The sequence below is a fragment of the Notechis scutatus genome, chromosome 2, assembly GCF_049901735.1.
Source record: "Notechis scutatus isolate UNSWTSFEM ecotype Mainland chromosome 2, rNotScu1.2, whole genome shotgun sequence".
Classification (NCBI taxonomy): domain Eukaryota; kingdom Metazoa; phylum Chordata; class Lepidosauria; order Squamata; family Elapidae; genus Notechis; species Notechis scutatus.
In genome coordinates, this window is record NC_142010.1 from 13,610,245 (window position 1) to 13,629,173 (window position 18,929).

Genomic DNA, 18,929 nt, shown 5'->3' on the forward strand with positions numbered 1-18,929 from the left:
CTTGGCCACTGACTCATACTTGTGACAGTCGCAGCATCCCGGGGTCCCCTTGATCCCCTTTTGCGACCTTCCATAGGGAAGCCGGGTTCACTCAACAACCATGTTATTTATTTAACAAACGCAGTGATTCACTTAACGACTGGGGCAAGAAAGGTCACAAAATGAGGCAAACCTCATGGAACAAACGCCTCACTTAGCAACAGAGATTCTGGGCTCAGTCGTGGCCTTAAGTCGAGGACTGCCTGAATATTCATCTCTCTCTTTCTTTCGCTGATTCCTTTTTATCCTCTTCAGGAACCGCCTGTTTCCCTCCCTCTTTCCATCCAGAAGCCCCTCTCACTCTATTATTTCTTGCAAAAAGTTTTTTATTTTCTAATCATTTAAATACATCTTTGCGAGGACAGTGTGGTTCTGGTCCATAATCACAAATACAACTTTCTATCATCACATCATTATCTATTGTCATATTTTCTTCTTCAAATTCTCACAAATTACTTCAGATCAGCCTTTTTATTTTTGTTCATTTTCTATCTTCCTTAATCATATATTCAACATGTTTACAGTTCAATCTATTCATATCATTATATTTATCATTCAAAGTTTCACCTTAATTTATAGCTATCCCAAAATACATTTTCCATCTTATTTTCTTTTAACCAATATTGTCAGATTTACAGCAATATATCCTCATTACCTTATACAAATGTAACAGATATAACAGAACCTTTAATTCATTAATTCATTAAAAAAATTATCCTCCTTAATCCTATTCTCAACATGTTTACACTTCTCATTTTAGACAAAGACATTTTCTATCTTATTTTCTTTTAACCAATATTTTCAGATTTACAGCAATATATCCTCATTACCTTATACAAATATAACAGATATTGTTGTGGCTCGGAGGTTTGAGCCTGCTTTGTCAGAGGTCGAGGACTTGGTAAATGAGGAAGAGGAGGATTTGGCTCTGAGGTTTGAGCCTGCTTTTCTAGAGGACACAGACTCAGACGGTGTGGAAGGGGAAGATTTGGCTTTGAGGTTTGAGCCTGCTTTGTTAGAGGATTTGGAATTGCCTTCCTCCCCAGGACTGTCCTCCTCGGCAGGATCTTCCCCCCTGATTATACCTCAGGTTTCGGCAGATAATCAGGAGAATGTATCAGAGCCTCTGACTGAGTATCAAGCCGAGGAATGCTGGTTTGATGCAAGGCAAAGACGCAGGCAAAAGCGTGAAATGCAACGTAGAAAGAAAGGACAAATCAGAGACTGAGATGAGAGACTGACACGCCCCACAGGGAATAAAAGTGGGCGTGTTAGCTCTGGTTTCTTGTTCGGGACAACGTGTTGTTTTATGAGAGAAGCTTCTGCATTTTTCCTGTGTGTGGGGTCAGCTTGTGATTTATGCTTCCTTATCGGACTTGGCAGACAGCTGGCGTGAGACTGCCAAGAATGTTTTCGGATTAAGGAAGTTAACCCTGTAGTTACCGGACTTGCCTGCTTATTTGTGTTTCAGTTGGAAATTTGGACTTATTACTTTGTTTGTCCAGGTGAGACATAACAAGATATAACAGAATATTTAATTCATTAATTCATTAAAAATTCATCTATCTTCCTTAATCCTAATTTCAACATGTTTACATTTCTTATTTTTAGATAAATACATTTTCCATCTTAGTTTCTTTTAGCCAATATTGTCAAAGTTTTGCAATATATCTTCATTACCCTATACAAGTAGATAATAACATATTTCATGAAAGATACGAATTACTCTTGTGCTCAGCATGTTTACAGTTTCATACCATTCATTAAGCATTCAAAGTTTCATCTTAATTTATATTATCTCCTATTACGTCCCCCCCCATTATTACAGTTGCCACTGTTGCATATATTTTATTTTCTATATATTCCCTTCCCTCTAACATCTCATTTTTACTCAAATAAGTTTTCTTTTAGCCAATAATACCAAACTTGTAACATTATGACCTCATTACCATACATACATACATACATACATACATACATACATACCAAAATATATTTTCTGTCTTCTGCACAGTAGTGGATTTTTAAGCTGTGCAGATTCAGATAGATAAACTCAACAAGACGTCCATAACAAAGTACGTTTATTGGTTCATCAGGTATCCTCATAAATCACATTTGTGACAAAGTTCTTCTTTAATGACCAATCCTTTGCATATCTGCCTTGTAATAAAAGATGGTTATCTCCTAACCCATCTCCTAGCAATAGAAAGCAACTGCCATGAGTTAGGGAGTTCAGGCAAAAGTGAGGAAAACTCCCCCAACCCATCGAGGGTCAATTTAGTGACCAATCAGGATTACAGGTGTGGTCATGTGATATGGACTATATATCCCAGCTACCTTAACTACATTTACCATGATGCATTCCCTTAAGGGGACAGCTCACAATTGCTACCTAACTATCCAATTCCCATACACTGGCTGGACAGCACAAATATAATTCATTACACATATTATACTACTACATGGTTATATCTATTCTCTGTCATTTTTCCAGTTCTTAGCAAATACAATTCTAGCCACTGTTAAAACATTTACAATCAAATATTTCAATTCTTTTCAATATAGTTCCGGTATAATTCCCAATAAAAATATCTCAGGTTTAAAGTCTATGTGTTGTTTTGTCATTTTTTCCAGCCATGTGTGGATTAGTCCAATATCTTGTTGCATCCGAGCATGTCCACCACATGTAGTAATATGAACCAGGTATCTGATGACATTTCCAACGTTTATCCGATTCTTGAACATCCTCGCAATTCTCATCCGGGTAAGTGCCACCTGTAAAACATCTTATATAAATTTTCTTTATATGCGGATGACATTGTCATGTTATAATTTTGAGACCACAATTTTTGCCATTTATCTAAGTCAATCCCATATCCGAATTTTTCCCCCACGCAATCATGGTTTCTTTTACTTCTTCTTCCTCTAATTTAAACTCTAGCAAATGTCCATAAAGTTTTTTGATTACTTTTTCATCAGTACCTGTCAAAATTTTATCTAAATCAGTCAACTTATCATAGATACCTTCTGTTTTAACATCTTTATCAAATCTAGATTGTATTTGCAAATATGAAAACCAATTCAGTTTTACACCTTGTTCTTCCAACGCTTGCATAGATTTAAGTTCACCCTTTTCATTCAATATCTCACCATATGTAACTGTTTGTTCCTTTTTATATATTATTGGATAGGAAAAAGCTTCAATAGTACATAACCATCGTGGAATTTTTAAATAATATTGCTTTTTTATCTTCTCCCAGTTTAGAAACAATGCTTCTCAAATATAATCTCTTCTAAAATACCCCTGTGTTTTAATTCCCTTATACCAGAGGAAGGCATGCCACCCTAACAGCAAGTCATGTCCTTCTAAATTTGCAGTAATAAATCAGCTTCGGTACATACCAGGCCTCAAGGCCTCACGTAGGCTGAAGGCGTGTACCAGGAACATCAATCAACAACATGTCATCATGGGCAAATAACTGGAATGCAAACGCTAATTGGCTACTTTGTACCCTCTAAACTGACCTTATGCACTGTAATTGGATGTAACTATGTGTCCACTAATATTCCTACTCATGTAACATAATGATTGGATAGAATTCACCGCTCATGACGTATCACTATGTGTTTTTAATAAAAGAGCTTCCTGAACTTGTGATCGGGGCAGCTCACCCAAGATAGAACCTGCGTTGGTGTCTTTCTTGATGCATTCGACCACTCAGTGAGAAGCCTTCCTAATGCGGAGCAAAGCTGCATAAATTCAAAAGTCTAGTATTCCTTAGTGTTATCCACTCCTTTACCCACATCGGACTCGTCGCTTGGTAGTATAATTCCCAATTGGGCAAAGCAAATCCTCCTCTTACTCTTGCATCTTGTAGCAATTTAATTTTTTTTCTGTACTGTATTTTAGCACTATTTTGTTTAAATCTTCAAAAAATTCTTTCCCTAATCTGATTGGAATTGTCTGGAATAAGTATAAGATTCTAGGCAATACATTCATCTCAATTGTAGTTATTCTCCCAATCAGTGATAATTGTAAATGTTCCCATTTTATTAAGTCTGTCGCAATCTGTTGTTTAAGTTTGAGATAATTTATTTTATTTATTTATTTATTTTATTTATTTGATTTGCCAATTGTTTACAAGATAATAAGTATAAGTGTATACATAGTTGTGAATACATGAAATGGGTACATATAAGAAAAATAAAAGAAGAATAAGAGAAACAATAGGACAGGGACGGTAGGCACGTTGGTGCGCTTATGCACGCCCCCTACAGACCTCTTAGGAAAGGGGTGAGGTCAATAGTAGACAGTCTAAGGTTAAAGTTTTTGGGGTTTGGGGAAGAAACTACAGAGTCGGGTAGAGTATTCCAGACATTGACCACTCTATTGCTGAAGTCATATTTCCTGCAATCAAGTTTGGTGCGGTTAACATTGAGTTTGTATCTATTGTGTGCTCTTGTGTTGTTATGGTTGAAGCTGAAGTATTCATTGACAGGTAGGACATTGCAATGTATGATTTTATATACCATGCTTAAATCAGACCGAAGACGGCGTAATTCAAGGTTTTCTAGTTCTAGAATTTCAAGTCTGGTGGCATAAGGTATTCTACAACGAGTAGAGGAGTGGAGAACTCTACTTGTGAAATATTTCTGGACTTTCTCAATTGTGCTAATATCAGATATGTAATGTGGGTTCCAGACTGATGAACTGTATTCGAGTATTGGTCTAGCAAATGTTTTGTATGCTCTGGTTAGTAGTGTGATATTACCAGAGAAAAAGCTACGTAGGATTAGGTTAACAACTCTTAATGCCTTTTTGGCTATGTAGTTGCAGTGGGCTCTAGCACTTAGATCATTAGAGGTGAGTATTCCAAGGTCCTTTACAGAGCTTGGGTCATCAACAAGATCTTGACTATTCAGCTTGTATTTTATTTTCTGATTTTTTTTGCCAATATGTAAGACAGAGCATTTATTTGTTGAGATTTGAAGTTGCCATTTGTTTGACCATTCTGATACATAGTCAAGATCTTTTTGTAGGGTAGCAGTATTGTCTGTGGTATTGAACAGCTTTACATCATCAGCGAAAAGAACGCAATTGCTCTTAATATGATCACAGAGGTCATTTATGTAGAGTATGAAGAGAGTTGGTCCTAGAACACTGCCTTGGGGGACACCACTATTGACAGGTACAGAATTTGATAGGACGCTTCCAATTTTGACCATTTGTTGTCTGTTTGCCAGGAATGCTTCTATCCAGTTATTCAGTTGTCCAGAGATACCATAGGATTTTATTTTTAGGAGTAGTTTGTCGTGTACCACTGAATCGAAGGCTTTACAGAAGTCTATGTAGATAATTGTCCTCCTTAAGTGTGCTACATCTTGGTGTTATATGTATCCCTAAATACTTAACCTTGTTTGTGACCTGGATCCTCAAAACTTTCTCCAATTCTTTCTTTTGTCTTACTAACATGTTCTTTGCTAAAATCTTTGTTTTATCTTTATTTATTTTCAAACCTGCTACTTTCTCATACTCTTCTATCTTTTCTATCAGTTTAGGTGTTGACTCCAATGGATCCTCTAATATAAATACCAGGTCTTTTTTCCACTTCTAACTATTCTACGTCTTTCTTTTATATTAATTTGTTGTTTCTTTGCTTGTTCATCATTTTCTATCATCCTTTGGCTTTTTCCCTTAATCCTTCCTCCATTTACCATCATTTTCTGATATTTTCTCTCCCATTTCTCAAAGTTTCCCCCCTCCCTCTTTGATCTCCTCTCTCTATTTTATTTTTATTTATTTATTTATTTATTTGATTTGTCAATTGCTTACAAGATAATAGGTATAAGTATATACATAGTTATGAATACATGAAATGGGTACATATAAGAAAAATAAAAGAAACAATAGGACAGGGACGGTAAGCACGTTGGTGCGTTTATGTACATACCCTACAGACCTCTTAGGTAAGGGGTGAGGTCAATAGTAGACAGTCTAAGGTTAAAGTTTTTGAGGTTTGGGGAAGAAACTACAGAGTCAGGTAGAGTATTCCAGACATTGACCACTCTGTTGCTGAAGTCGTATTTCCTGCAATCAAGTTTGGTGCGGTTAACCTTGAGTTTGTATCTATTGTGTGCTCTTGTGTTGTTATGGTTGAAGCTGAAGTATTCATTGACAGGTAGGACATTGCAATGTATGATTTTATGTACTATACTTAGATCAGACCGAAGATGGCGTAATTCAAGGTTTTCTAGGTCTAGAATTTCAAGTCTGGTGGCATAAGGTATTCTACAATGAGTAGAGGAGTGGAGAACTCTTGTGAAATATTTCTGGACTTTCTCAACTGTGCTAATATCAGATAAGTAATGTGGGTTCCAGATTGATGAGCTGTATTTGAGTATTGGTCTAACAAATGTTTTGTATGCTCTAGTTAGTAGTGTGATATTACCAGAGAAAAAGCTACGTAGGATTAGGTTAACAGCTCTTTTTTTTTGTTGTAAATTATATTTGAGTTTTCACAAAAAAAACCCAAAAAAAACCCATCTTTTTTAAAAGTAGCGTAATCCCGGGTTACATTTCTTCGTACAGACACAAATTCGACTTCATGCTCATTTTTATATTCTATTCCATATCTTATTACTATTTTACATTTTCAGCATAACTTCTCCCCTCTTTTAATTTCCTTAATTTTATTTTAATTATCTCATCTCAATTCAAATCATTATATTTATATTTTTTGTCTGTCCTGTTTCAATTATCTATTATCTTTTCTCATTAAACAAAATTTCTCCTGTAGTTGGAGTATGACGCCTTTATATCTTTTAAGTTTATCCATTTAACTCTTATTTAGGCTTCAATATATACCCTAAAGTTATAACATTCAATATAATACATAACTTCCATTTGGATTCTGCTCGGTACATTCTTAAAATACACACTATATTCTTAAAAAAAGAAAACAATTATAAATGTTTGTAATTAAAACAACACATTCCATTCCAATTCAATTCTATCATTAATATTAATATTCATTAAAATCTTAACTTCTTTACCATTAGTTTTCAATTAAATATCATACTTCTATGGGGACAATTGTAAGCTTTCCATCATTAATTCCCCCCACTTCACTTATATTTTATAAAACATTAACTAATTAAGATGTTCCCGTTCCTTCCTAATTCAATTTTCTCATTTATTTTATTTCACTTATTTTATTAACAAACATTTCACTAAATTACACTATTTTATCCTTCATTTTAATCATACATTGTTTCAAATTTTCTAAAGTTATTTCTATTACTAATATAACAATACAATCTTATGTACTTTTACAGAATCCCTTTTTCAGTTAAATTTTCACCCATTATCTCTAAATAGGTCCTGTTTCTCTATATCTTGTTCCGGTCCTTTGTAACTTCTTTTCCTTTCCTTCTTCCCTCTCTTCTTCTCTCTCCCCTTTTTACCCCCTTGTCTCTCTACCTCTATTTCTCTCTTCTGTATTCCTGTTTTCTGTTGCTTTCCAGTATTATACTTATTTTTTGAATTATTTTTCTTTTCTTTGGTTGTTTTTTTAAGTCTTAAATTCTCCATTCTCTTTCCTTCCTTTCGTTTTTCTTCCCCACATAAAATTACTTGTTCATTAAAGATGGCTTTTTCTTTGTCCCAGTCTTCTTGTTTTACAGACATTTCTTATTGTTTCTCATAGTTCCAAATCTCCATTTCTAAGAATTGAAAAACGAAGCCAAAAGAACCCTTCCCTTCTTGTGCATCTTCTTTGTACTTTTTAAGCTCCGTTTTCAATTCATCTAGAAGTGATGCCATTGTATAAATTTTTAAACAACCACCCGATTAATTTTAGTCATTCAAATGTAATAACCAAGAATCCAACGATCACCAAATAATCCAAATACACGCAGGCTGTTTCTTTTTGCTCTTTTTTTTCACTTTCTCTTCCTGGGGTTACTGTTTAGTTACAAAGTTTCAGTCAAAATGTATCTTTTAGAAGTCTTATTGAAGTTTTACTGTAGATTCTTTTTAATTCCAGGCAGTCTCCTCCCTCTTCCAGATCCTGCCCTTATTCTTTTTCTCTCCCTTCCTGCTTATGAAAAAAAAAATTTAGTGTCCAGAAATCTTTATTATCCCTTTGACATTTTGTTTTATTTTCAGCTTAATTGCCTGTTGATGTCAAAGCGGATTTTTCCGATTTCTTATTTAAGTCTCTTGGTTGTCAGTATAGGGAAGGGAAGAGAGAAAAAAATCAAACCTTTCCCTTTTCACTTTCCTTCACTGCTTCCAACTCTTCTTTGGGAGCGATGTTATTTTTTTGTAAGTTTAAATTCCAAGGTACCTTAGATGTTGCTTTTACAATTTAACCCAGTCAGCCAAAACTTTCACTTCTTATCTTCCTCCTGCACATTCTTTTCCGGTCGAGTTCTTCTTTGTGGTGGCCATTTCTGACCGCCGCTGCAACCGCCTTCAGGAAAGGGAGTAATGGCCAGCTGAGGAGGAGAGATGCAGCTCTCCTCAGCCCTGCTGGCAGTCTCCCCCTTCTTCACCACCTCTACGGGGTGGCTTAGCCCCGAAACCAGCCGGCTTGGGGCACTCCAGCGGCAAGCCCAGACCGAAACCGTGCACAATGGCAGATTTCTGTCTGTCACTGAAGAGACATCAAACCGGAAGCGAGGTTAACAACTCTTAATGCCTTTTTGGCTATGTAGTTACAGTGGGCTCTAGCACTTAGATCAGTGATCCCCAACCTTTTTGACGCCGCGGCCCGGTACCGGCATCAGCTGGGCACTGCGGCCCGGTACCGGCATCAGCTGGGCGCCGCCATCTTTTGATGAAAAGTGCTTCCGGTGACCTCACCGAAAGCACATTTCATCAAAAAGATGCTTTTCGGTAAATGGCTTTCCCGGAAAAGCTCACCGAAGCACTTTTTTGATGAAAACATGCTTCGTGAGCTTTCACGCTCACGGAGCACCATCAAAAGCCAGCGGCCCGGTAGGACTTGTTCCACGGACCGGTACTGGTCCGCGGACTGGTGGTTGGGGACCCCTGACTTAGATCATTAGAGATGAGTATTCCAAGGTCCTTTACAGAGCTTGGGTCATCAACAAGATCTTGACTATTCAGCTTGTATTTTATTTTCTGATTTTTTTTGCCAATATGTAAGACAGAACATTTATTTGTTGAGATTTGAAGTTGCCATTTGTTTGACCATTCTGATACATAGTCAAGATCTTTTTGAAGGGTAGCAGTATTGTCTGTAGTATTGAACAGCTTTACATCATCAGCGAAAAGAACGCAGTTGCTCTTAATATGATCACAGAGGTCATTTATATAGAGTATGAAGAGAGTTGGGCCTAGAACACTGCCTTGGAGGACACCACTGTTGACAGGTACAGAATTTGATAGGACGCTCCCTATTTTGATCATTTGTTGTCTGTTTGACAGGAATGCTTCTATCCAGTAATGCAGGTGTCCAGAGATATCATAAGATTTTAGTTTTAGGAGTAGTTTGTCGTGTGCCACTGAATCAAAGGCTTTACAAAAGTCTATGTAGATTGCGTCTATTGCTTTACCCTGATTGAGTTGTGTAGTTCATATGTTTTTGCAGTGTAAGAGTTGCACATTACAGGATAGCTTTTTTCTGAAACCAAATTGTTTATTAGAGAGTAGGTTGTTTGTCTCTAAGTGGAGGATAATGGATTGGTTAATAATTGATTCCATGACTTTACAGGTGACACAGCATAAAGAGATTGGTCTGTAATTTTCAACTAGGCTGGGGTCTCCCTTTTTGAAGATGGGGATGACCGTGGCTTGTGACCATAGTTTTGGCAAGGAGCTGGTCCTGAAAGATTTTTCAAAGATTATGCTTAGAGGTTCAGCTATGGCAGTGGATAGCTTTTTTAAGAAGTAGGCACATATTCCATCCAGTCCAATAGATATGGTTTTAGATTGTGTAGTGCTTTTTCAACATTGTCTTTTGTAAAATCGATATGTATTAGATCATTGTAGTTGTCTGTGGTTTGACTAGGAAATACTGGGCATGATCCATTGCTGTTTACAAATACTGAACCGGAGAATGTGCTAAAGAGGTTGGCTTTAATGGTGTCATCATTGCAGTCTTTACCATTAGGTCCTATCAGGGATGGGATGGACCTTGAGTCTTTTAGTTACTTTATTTCCTTAACTATTTCATTTATCAGCATTCCAGTCTCAATATCCCCCCTCTTATGTATTATACCCATCATTAACATCTAATATTCAGCTTCTTTTTTCTTCTTCTGTTATTTGTTGTTCCTTTTGAACCATTTCACTGGTTTCTCTTTCTTCTAACTCTTTGTCCTTTCTTCTTCCTCCTCCTCCTCCTCCTCCTCCTCCTCCTCCTCCTCCTCCTCCTCCTCTCTTCTTCTTCTTCTTCTTCTTCTTCTTCTTCTTCTTCTCCTCCTCCTCCTCCTCCTCCTCTTCCTCCTCCTCCTCCTCCTCCTCCTCCTCCTCCTCCTCCTCCTCCTCCTCCTCCTTTTCCTTTTCCTCCTCCTTTTTTTCCATTTCTGATTTTTCCTCCATATTCTGTATATTCAGTTCCCAATTCTGGAGATTCTCCTGGACTCCTGAAGAGCAGGTGGCAGTCATGGCTAGGAGAGGGTCTGTAAGTCTTTGGGATAGTTGGCCACTTTGGCAAATAATTTAATAAATAACTAAATGTACTAAACAAACAAACAAATGTGGTATTACACCTGATTAAAAGTGTGGTTCCATTTTCCATGAGATCCCGAGAATCCTTCAAATCCTGCTGCATTTGTCCTTCCCGTCTTCTGCGTTATTTCTTTCCATCTCCACCACATCTGGCAGAAGGTTCCTTCCACCTCTGGGCATTTCTAGCCTTTATCCCTGTTGGATTTGCCTATTTGGGGAATTCTTCCTTTTTGGAGGCTGCAACTGATCCCAATCAGGAAGGATTTCACTTTTTTCCCTCTTTCAGGATCCCTTTTAATTTCTTGCTGCAATTTACTTTGGAAGATGACTCAAAACACAGAATATTTTCAGGAGTGAAAAGGGATCCTGGCCTGAACTAACCAACTTGGTCTCCTGTTCTGGGCCCTCCTGTGCCTCTCATGTGCCTCCTTCTCTTCCTTCCTTCCCTCCAGCCAAACCCACTGTCACTATCTCCCCCACCAAGATGGACCCCGCTTCCCCCAACACCATCCTCCTCTGCACCGCCACGGGCTTTTACCTGCTGGAGATTGAGATCCAGTGGCTGAAGAACGGGAAGCTGGAGGAGGAGGGTGTGGCCTTCGGGGAGGAGCTCCAGAACGGAGACTGGACCTACCAGCTCCAGGTGATGCTGGAGACCCAGCCCCAGCGGGGGGACGTCTACACTTGCCAGGTGGGGCATGTCAGCCTGGAGGCCCCCATCACCGTCCAGTGGGGTAAGCCCCTCCCCTCCCTCCCCTCCTGCCCTGAGAAGGGGGAGAGAACCTCCCTGTGGGGGGAGCCGGAATGGACCCTCCTGGGGGACGGTGGGCCTGATCCTCCTTCTCAGGTGAGACTCCTTCTCCTACCCCAGAGCCCCATTCCTCCAGCTCTGCCAAGAGGAAACTCTGGACAGGGATCATGGGGGCCGTGATAGGAGCGGCCTTCCTGGCTATGGGACTCTTCTCCCACCTGAAGAGCAAGAAAGGTGAGTCTGGGGGGCTGGAGGAGAGGTTGTAGGGAGGGGACCATCTAGTGGAGGCCACTCATCATTCAGCAGGTGGCCAAGAGGGTTTCCCTGAAGAATAGTTTGGGGAACTTCTGTTCTTGGAGGAGTTATTAAGGGAAGATCCTGCAACCTATTATGGGCTATCAGTGGGCAGTGGGACCCTCTTGAGTCCTCCAGCCCATGAAGGGTCCTGATTGGCTCTTTTTCTCCTTCTAGCAATTCCCATCCAACCTCCTGCAGGTGAGTTTCTTCTCTTCCTCCCTCATCTCATCCCCTCCTACAAGTTATAGGTGTTCTTTTTAATATTTTTAAAACTATCTCCTTTCTGTGAATACAGCAAATTTTTGGGTTTTGGGCCGCTTTTACTTACAAAGACCTGAAAAATATTTCAATCAAAAGCAAAATACACAGAAACGCTAAAATATTTCCCAGAATTTTTCCAAGTTTTGGGGAGCACCCCAGGCTTACATCCCCACTATATTTTGTAAGCAACCCACCCATCCTGTTAGGCTCAGTGTGGAGAGGGGTTCCTGAGGGGATTCAGGCATGGGGAGAAATTCCACCCCTTTGGCTATTTTAAAAGGGTCGAGTCCTATGTTAATATCCACTACGGTATTGTGGGCCACTTTAGCAAATGGCAGGAGATTTTCCCAGCTAAATTGCTGATAATTAACAGAGCATCTCAGGTATTGTTCTATCATTGCGTTAGCTCGGTCTGCAGCTCCATCCGTACTCGGATGGAAGGTGCAGCTTAGCCCTAGAGAATGATGACCCTACCAACTTCATGAACTCCCTCCAAAACTCCACTGTGAACTGGACCCCTCCCTCCCCTCCCCCTAGTCCCAGATGATCCTTCTTGACACCCCATGGGGACTCATTCGGGTTCATTAGTTGGAACCTTGACAGGCTGTTCTTTCAGACACCCCTTCTCCTTCCCGGAATTCACCCCAATTCTGGCCACGTGACCCACAGGCTCCCCATTGCTGCCACCCCCACCTGGCCCCATCTTCTGATTATACGAAATAACTGCAGGGGGAGGGGGAGGGGGAGGGGGTCTCCCTCTTGATAAATCTTCTAATTAAGACAGTTAGGGAGAAGCCCAGAATCCCCTGGAGATGAAATGGGGAGGAATCCCTGGTCCTTCCCAGCCTTTTCCTCCCTGAAATGGGCAGATTTTCCCTCTATCGGTCCCTGCCTGTCAATCACCCCCCTGCAGTGTGGGCCTGCCTTGGGGGTTGGGGGGCTGAAAGGGAAGAAAAAATGTTATTTACAGTAAAGTTTTTCTTTATATTCTAATTTTCTTCCCCTTCTCTTTTTCTGCAGCCCTCATGAATTAATCCTGCTCTCCAATGCAAAGGGATATTGTTTTCTTTAGCGGCTGATGACTCTTTGTCCTGTTTGCAACCTCTAAGAAATAGAAGCTGAAGGTGGCAGGTTGGGGGGAGGAGGAGGACAGCAGCTTCCTTTGGGGGCCTCTCTTTCTTATATATACATACCCATACACATACGTATACATATATGTTGTGATTCCGGCATCTGCTACAGGTTTTTTGAATGACAGCTCCAGCGAGGAGGACTTATATGAATCAGCAAGTTCTAACAATGAGGAGGAGATGAATGCATTTGATTTGCAAGATCGGCTTGAACCTTCAAACTCCTCCACCCTTCAATTAGGTGGTCAGCCGGGAACGGGTGATAATGAGGAACAAATGTTATCTTCAGGTGAAGAAGATGATAATTTGGATGATTGCTGGGTAGATGTCAGGACAAGACGTCTCCTGACAAGGAGGAACCAACGAGGATACAGTAGGAGAGCAGACCAGCAATTAGACTAATTAGTTACTCTATAAAGGGAGAGATATGACTTTGCACTTTGTCCGGAACAAAGTGTCTATTTGCAAGAGAGAACTGAAGAGCACAGTTTGGAGGATTTTGATCTGAAATATCTTGTTGGGATTTGGATTTAATTCGTTGGAACTTCTACTTATTGGAATTATTTTGTGAAGGATTTTGATCTGAAGAATCTTGTTGAGTCTTGGATTTAGTTCGTTGGAACTTTTACTTATTGGAGCTATCTGTGAAAATTCCTGTTTGCTGCCTTTCTTTACAAGGACTGTTGCTTTCAGCCTTATCTGTTTACTTTAAAAGGTGGGACATAACATTTTCCTGTTTGCTGCCTTTCTTTACAAGGAATGCTGCTTTCAGCCTTAACTGTTTATTTTAGAAGGTGGGACATAACATTTTTGTTCCGGACCTAACAGACCATCTTTGCAACGATGGATTCAACTCAAATGCAACAATTGGTGGAGCAGCAACAGATGCAAATAAATCAATTACTCCAGAGCAATGTATCCCTTCAAAATCAGGTAACACAATTATTATCGTTCGTTGCCAATTCTCAAACTGTTTCAGCTGCAGCTGGAGTTCCCCTGCACCCCCTGTGAGAAAAATTCGATAGCTATGCCAGATAAATTTTCTGGGCAAACGGACATGTTTTCAACATTTTTGGGTCAGTGCCAATTGTATTTTTCTGTGAGGCCGGAGGATTTTCCAACCGATCGAGTTAAAATTGGCTTTATTATTAGTTTGTTAACCGGGCAGGCTGCCAAATGGGCTACTCCCTTATTAGTACAAGATAGTCCATTACTGGACGATTTCCAGGGGTTTATTCAACAGATGAACGTTATGTTTGAGAATCCAATTAAATCTCAAACTGTGGACAGAAAATTGAGGGATATTATTCAAGGTAAACACTCATTGCAAGAATACGTTGCAGAATTTCGCTTGTTGTGTATGGACTCCACCTGGAATGAACCAGCTCACATGGCAGCATTCCAAGAGGGTTTGTCCGACATTATCAAGGATGAACTAATTCATGCAGAGCGTGCTTCAACTTTGGACACATTGATTACTCAATGCTTACGTATTGAAGCTCGCCTACAACATCGTGGGTGTAAACGGACCGTTGCAGAGCCACCTGTGTTTCCTCGTTCACGCACCCCGTCTATGAGGGTTTTCCAATCCAGAATTCCAGCAGAGGAGCCGATGGAGATAGGCGCACTCCGCCCTCGTTTAACAGTTCAGGAACGATCGAGAAGATTTCAGGAAGGTTTGTGCCTTTATTGCGGGGGTTCGGGACATTTTGCAAATTCCTGCACTCGGAAGGGGACTCGTGGACCTGTATCAAAACCCATTGCTGGTCCGTCGGGAAACCGGGTAGGCCCGACCTCAGGGAAACCCTAGGTCGGGCACAGTATTCACTTTCATCTCAAATTGCTGAAGTTAATTCTGGCCCTCCTCGACATTTACTTTTGGACACTCGCATATTCTTGCAATCTCGGAAGGAGGGAATCCCTGCCGTGGCACTGGTGGATTCAGGGGCTACGACTAGCTTTATGGATTATGATTTCAGTAAAACATTTCAAAGTTCCTTTAGTGCCTGTGAATCCCCCCATGCAGGTGGAAACCGTAGATGGGCGCGAACTCAAGTCGGGACCTATTCGCTTGCCACCCAACCACTGCGTATGCGTATTGGGGATCACGAGGAGGCGATAAGTTTTTATATCACTTGAACCTCCATCTTCCTTTGGTGCTCGGAGTATCCTGGCTGCGTCTACACGATCCGTTGGTGGCTTGGGCGCAGAACGCTGTTTCTTTTCCAAGCTTGCAATGTGTGGACCACCTGAGACATGTCTGCGCAGGCCAACATATTGTCGCTTCTGCTGCCTCGATTCCTTCAGAGCTGTCGGATTTCCCGATGTTTTCAGTGAACAGGAGGCAGATCAATTACCACCACATTGTGTTTATGACTGTCCCGTGGATTTGATACCGGACGCTCCATTACCAAAAGGGAGGTTGTATTCTTTGTCTGAGCCTGAACTAGTTGCACTTCGAGAATTTTTGAATAAAAATCTAGCTCGGGGATTTATTCGACCTTCGTCATCCCCTCTTTCAGCACCCGTTCTCTTTGTCAAGAAGAAGTCGGGAGAACTTCGTCTTTGTTGTGACTATAGACGCTTAAATGCTATCACTGTGAGAAATAGCTATCCTTTACCGCTCATCTCCGAATTGTTGGAGCGGTTACGGGAAGCTACAATTTTCACGAAACTTGACTTACGTGGAGCTTACAATTTGGTTCGGATGCGTAAGGGAGACGAGTGGAAGACGGCTTTTGGCACTCGTTATGGTCATTTCGAGTACACCGTTATGCCATTTGGTTTGACCAATGCTCCTGCTGTATTTCAACATTTAATGAACGATATCTTTCGAGACATGTTGGATAAGTTTGTTGTCATATATTTGGACGACATTTTGATTTATTCAAAATCTAAAGAGCAACATCTTCAGCAGGTGCATCAAGTGCTTCAGCGTCTTCGGGAACATAAACTTTATGCTAAATTAGAAAAATGTTTCTTTTTTCAGTCGTCTATCGAATTCTTGGGACACATTATTTCTCCTGTGGGCATTGCTATGGACCCCAAAAAGGTTGAGGCGTTGTGTAGTTGGGAAGCTCCTCGTCGGGTTAAAGATGTGCAACGACTTTTAGGATTTGCCAACTATTATCGGACTTTCATTCCAGGTTTTGCGAAGATAATGGATCCCATAACCCAGCTTCTTTGTAAGAAGGTTCCATTTGTGTGGGGGCCTCCACAACAACAGGCTTTTGACACTTTGAAAAAAGCATTTATAACTGAACCCATATTGAAGCATCCTGATCCGGATCGCCCATTTGTGGTCGAGACAGATGCTTCTAATGTCGCTATCGGAGCAGTGCTGTTACAAGCTTCGGAGGATGGCGCTCTTTTGTTTCCTTGCGCTTATTATTCTAGGAAGCTTACAGCTTCGGAACGCAACTATACCATTTGGGAAAAAGAGTTGTTAGCTATTAAGGTTGCTTTTGAGACTTGGAGACATCATTTGGAGGGAGCTCGACACAAGGTGGAGGTTCGGACAGATCATAGGAACCTGGAACATTTGACCACGGCTAGGAAATTGAATCAAAGGCAGATTCGTTGGTCGTTATTTTTTGCCAGATTTAATTTCTCGGTTACTTATGTTCCAAGTGGTCAGAACCGGAGGGCGGATGCATTATCTCGGAAACCGGAGTATACTTATGCCGAAGATCCTCTTCCTTTACGGACAGTGTTACCACCGGAATCTCTAGCCGTACTGCAGGAACCGGTAGATTTACGGGCGCAACTACGAGAGCGCAACGTTTGGATGTGTGGACGCAGCAGAGACGGGAGGACATTGGCCCAACTTCTCCATGGTCTTTTGAAGACGATCTGCTTCGATATCAGGGTTTATTATATGTGCCTACCAGACCGTTGAGGGCTCTCATCATGACACAATGTCATGATAACCCAGCCGCTGGTCATTTTGGATTACACAAGACCTTGCATTTGGTCACTCGGACTTTTTGGTGGCCTCGAGTTCGTCATGATGTGTCTTCTTACGCCGCTTCTTGCGTTCAATGTAGGCAAGCAAAAGCAGCATCCGGTGCACCTCCTGGACTTTTGCAACCCTTGCCGACTCCAAGTAGACCATGGGGAGCGATCTCTATGGATTTTCTGACACATTTACCATCTTCATCGGGGTTCACAACAGTGCTTGTGGTAGTGGATATGTTGACTAAAATGGCCCATTTCATTCCCTGTCGGAAATTACCATCGTCCCGCACTATGGCTCAGTTATTTTTGCAACATATCTTCCGTCTACATGGACTGCCTGATAGAGTGGTTTCTGATCGTGGGGTCCAGTTTACGGCAGAATTTTGGAAACAGTTAATGGCGGCTTTGCAAGTGAAAGTATGTTTAGCGTCAGCGCACCATCCGGAAACTGATGGCGGGACGGAGAAGGTGATTGGGATTCTTACTCAATATTTGAGATGTTTTGTTAATTTGCGACAAAACGATTGGGTGAAATACCTCCCGTTAGCAGAATTCGCGTTTAACAACTCGCAGCATACCTCCACCCGTGTCACGCCATTTTTTGCAAATATGGGTTATCATCCGCGTTTCTTCCCATTAACTATGATGGATTCCCGGTTCCTGAGACCCGAGAGTTTTTGGAAGAACTACACTCAGTTCGCCGTCTACTGATACAACAATTGAACAAGGCAAAAGAAGATTATAAGCGGTTTGCAGATCGGTCCCGTCGAGATACACCTCCGTTAGTTGTGGGTGATAAAGTGTGGCTATCTACAAAACATCTGAAGGTCGATCGCCCTATTAGAAAACTTGATCATCGGTTTATTGGTCCGTTCCCGATTGAGGCAGTTATTAATCCCGTGGCATACCGCCTCACTTTGCCACGATCCATGCGTATTCACCCCGTCTTTCATCAATCTCTTTTGATTCCTGATTCTTCTGTTTGTCGATTACGTGATTCTGCTGAACCGGGTCCGTTATCATTGCCTTCTGAGGAGCCTGCTGTTGACGATACGGTGGTCGACGTCCTTGATTCCCGTTGGCTCAAAGGTCGTTTCCAGTATTTGGTCAGGAGGAGGGTAGATGACTCGGAGGTTTGTTCCTGGACGGATGCATCTACACTTCATGCTTCGGATCTGCTTCGAGACTTTCATGCACGCTTCCCTTCGAAACCGCATCCGGATCGCCAGACCCGGGGGAAGGGCCCTGCGGTGAGGGATAGTGTTGTGATTCCGGCATCTGCTACAGGTTTTTTGAATGACAGCTCCAGCGAGGAGGACTTATATGAATCAGCAAGTTCTAACGATGAGGAGGAGATGAATGCATTTGATTTGCAAGATCGGCTTGAACCTTCAAACTCCTCCACCCTTCAATTAGGTGGTCAGCCGGGAACGGGTGATAATGAGGAACAAATGTTATCTTCAGGTGAAGAAGATGATAATTTGGATGATTGCTGGGTAGATGTCAGGACAAGACGTCTCCTGACAAGGAGGAACCAACGAGGATACAGTAGGAGAGCAGACCAGCAATTAGACTAATTAGTTACTCTATAAAGGGAGAGATATGACTTTGCACTTTGTCCGGAACAAAGTGTCTATTTGCAAGAGAGAACTGAAGAGCACAGTTTGGAGGATTTTGATCTGAAATATCTTGTTGGGATTTGGATTTAATTCGTTGGAACTTCTACTTATTGGAATTATTTTGTGAAGGATTTTGATCTGAAGAATCTTGTTGAGTCTTGGATTTAGTTCGTTGG

At 41.0% G+C, this 18,929-nt stretch overlaps 4 protein-coding genes across 4 annotated transcripts in view; 1 reads left to right on the forward strand and 3 right to left on the reverse strand.

Annotated features, from left to right (window-relative positions):
- The window catches only part of LOC113430880 (H-2 class II histocompatibility antigen, E-S beta chain-like), a 343,220-nt gene that overhangs the window by 311,091 nt on the left and 13,200 nt on the right, over window positions 1-18,929 (reverse strand). The window lies entirely within an intron of this gene.
- LOC113428989 (uncharacterized) overlaps window positions 1-18,929 on the reverse strand; it is a 288,768-nt gene that overhangs the window by 192,649 nt on the left and 77,190 nt on the right. The window lies entirely within an intron of this gene.
- The window catches only part of LOC148131787 (transcriptional repressor CTCFL-like), an 80,095-nt gene that overhangs the window by 41,943 nt on the left and 19,223 nt on the right, over window positions 1-18,929 (reverse strand).
- The window catches only part of LOC113428287 (H-2 class II histocompatibility antigen, E-S beta chain-like), a 165,864-nt gene that overhangs the window by 2,018 nt on the left and 144,917 nt on the right, over window positions 1-18,929 (forward strand). The window contains exons 3-6 of the mRNA XM_087958844.1: window positions 11,191-11,472; window positions 11,610-11,723; window positions 11,961-11,984; window positions 13,068-13,267. Coding sequence (XP_087814970.1) covers window positions 11,191-11,472; window positions 11,610-11,723; window positions 11,961-11,984; window positions 13,068-13,081 — 434 coding nt within the window. The 3' untranslated portion in view covers window positions 13,082-13,267. The remainder of the gene's footprint in view (window positions 1-11,190; window positions 11,473-11,609; window positions 11,724-11,960; window positions 11,985-13,067; window positions 13,268-18,929) is intronic.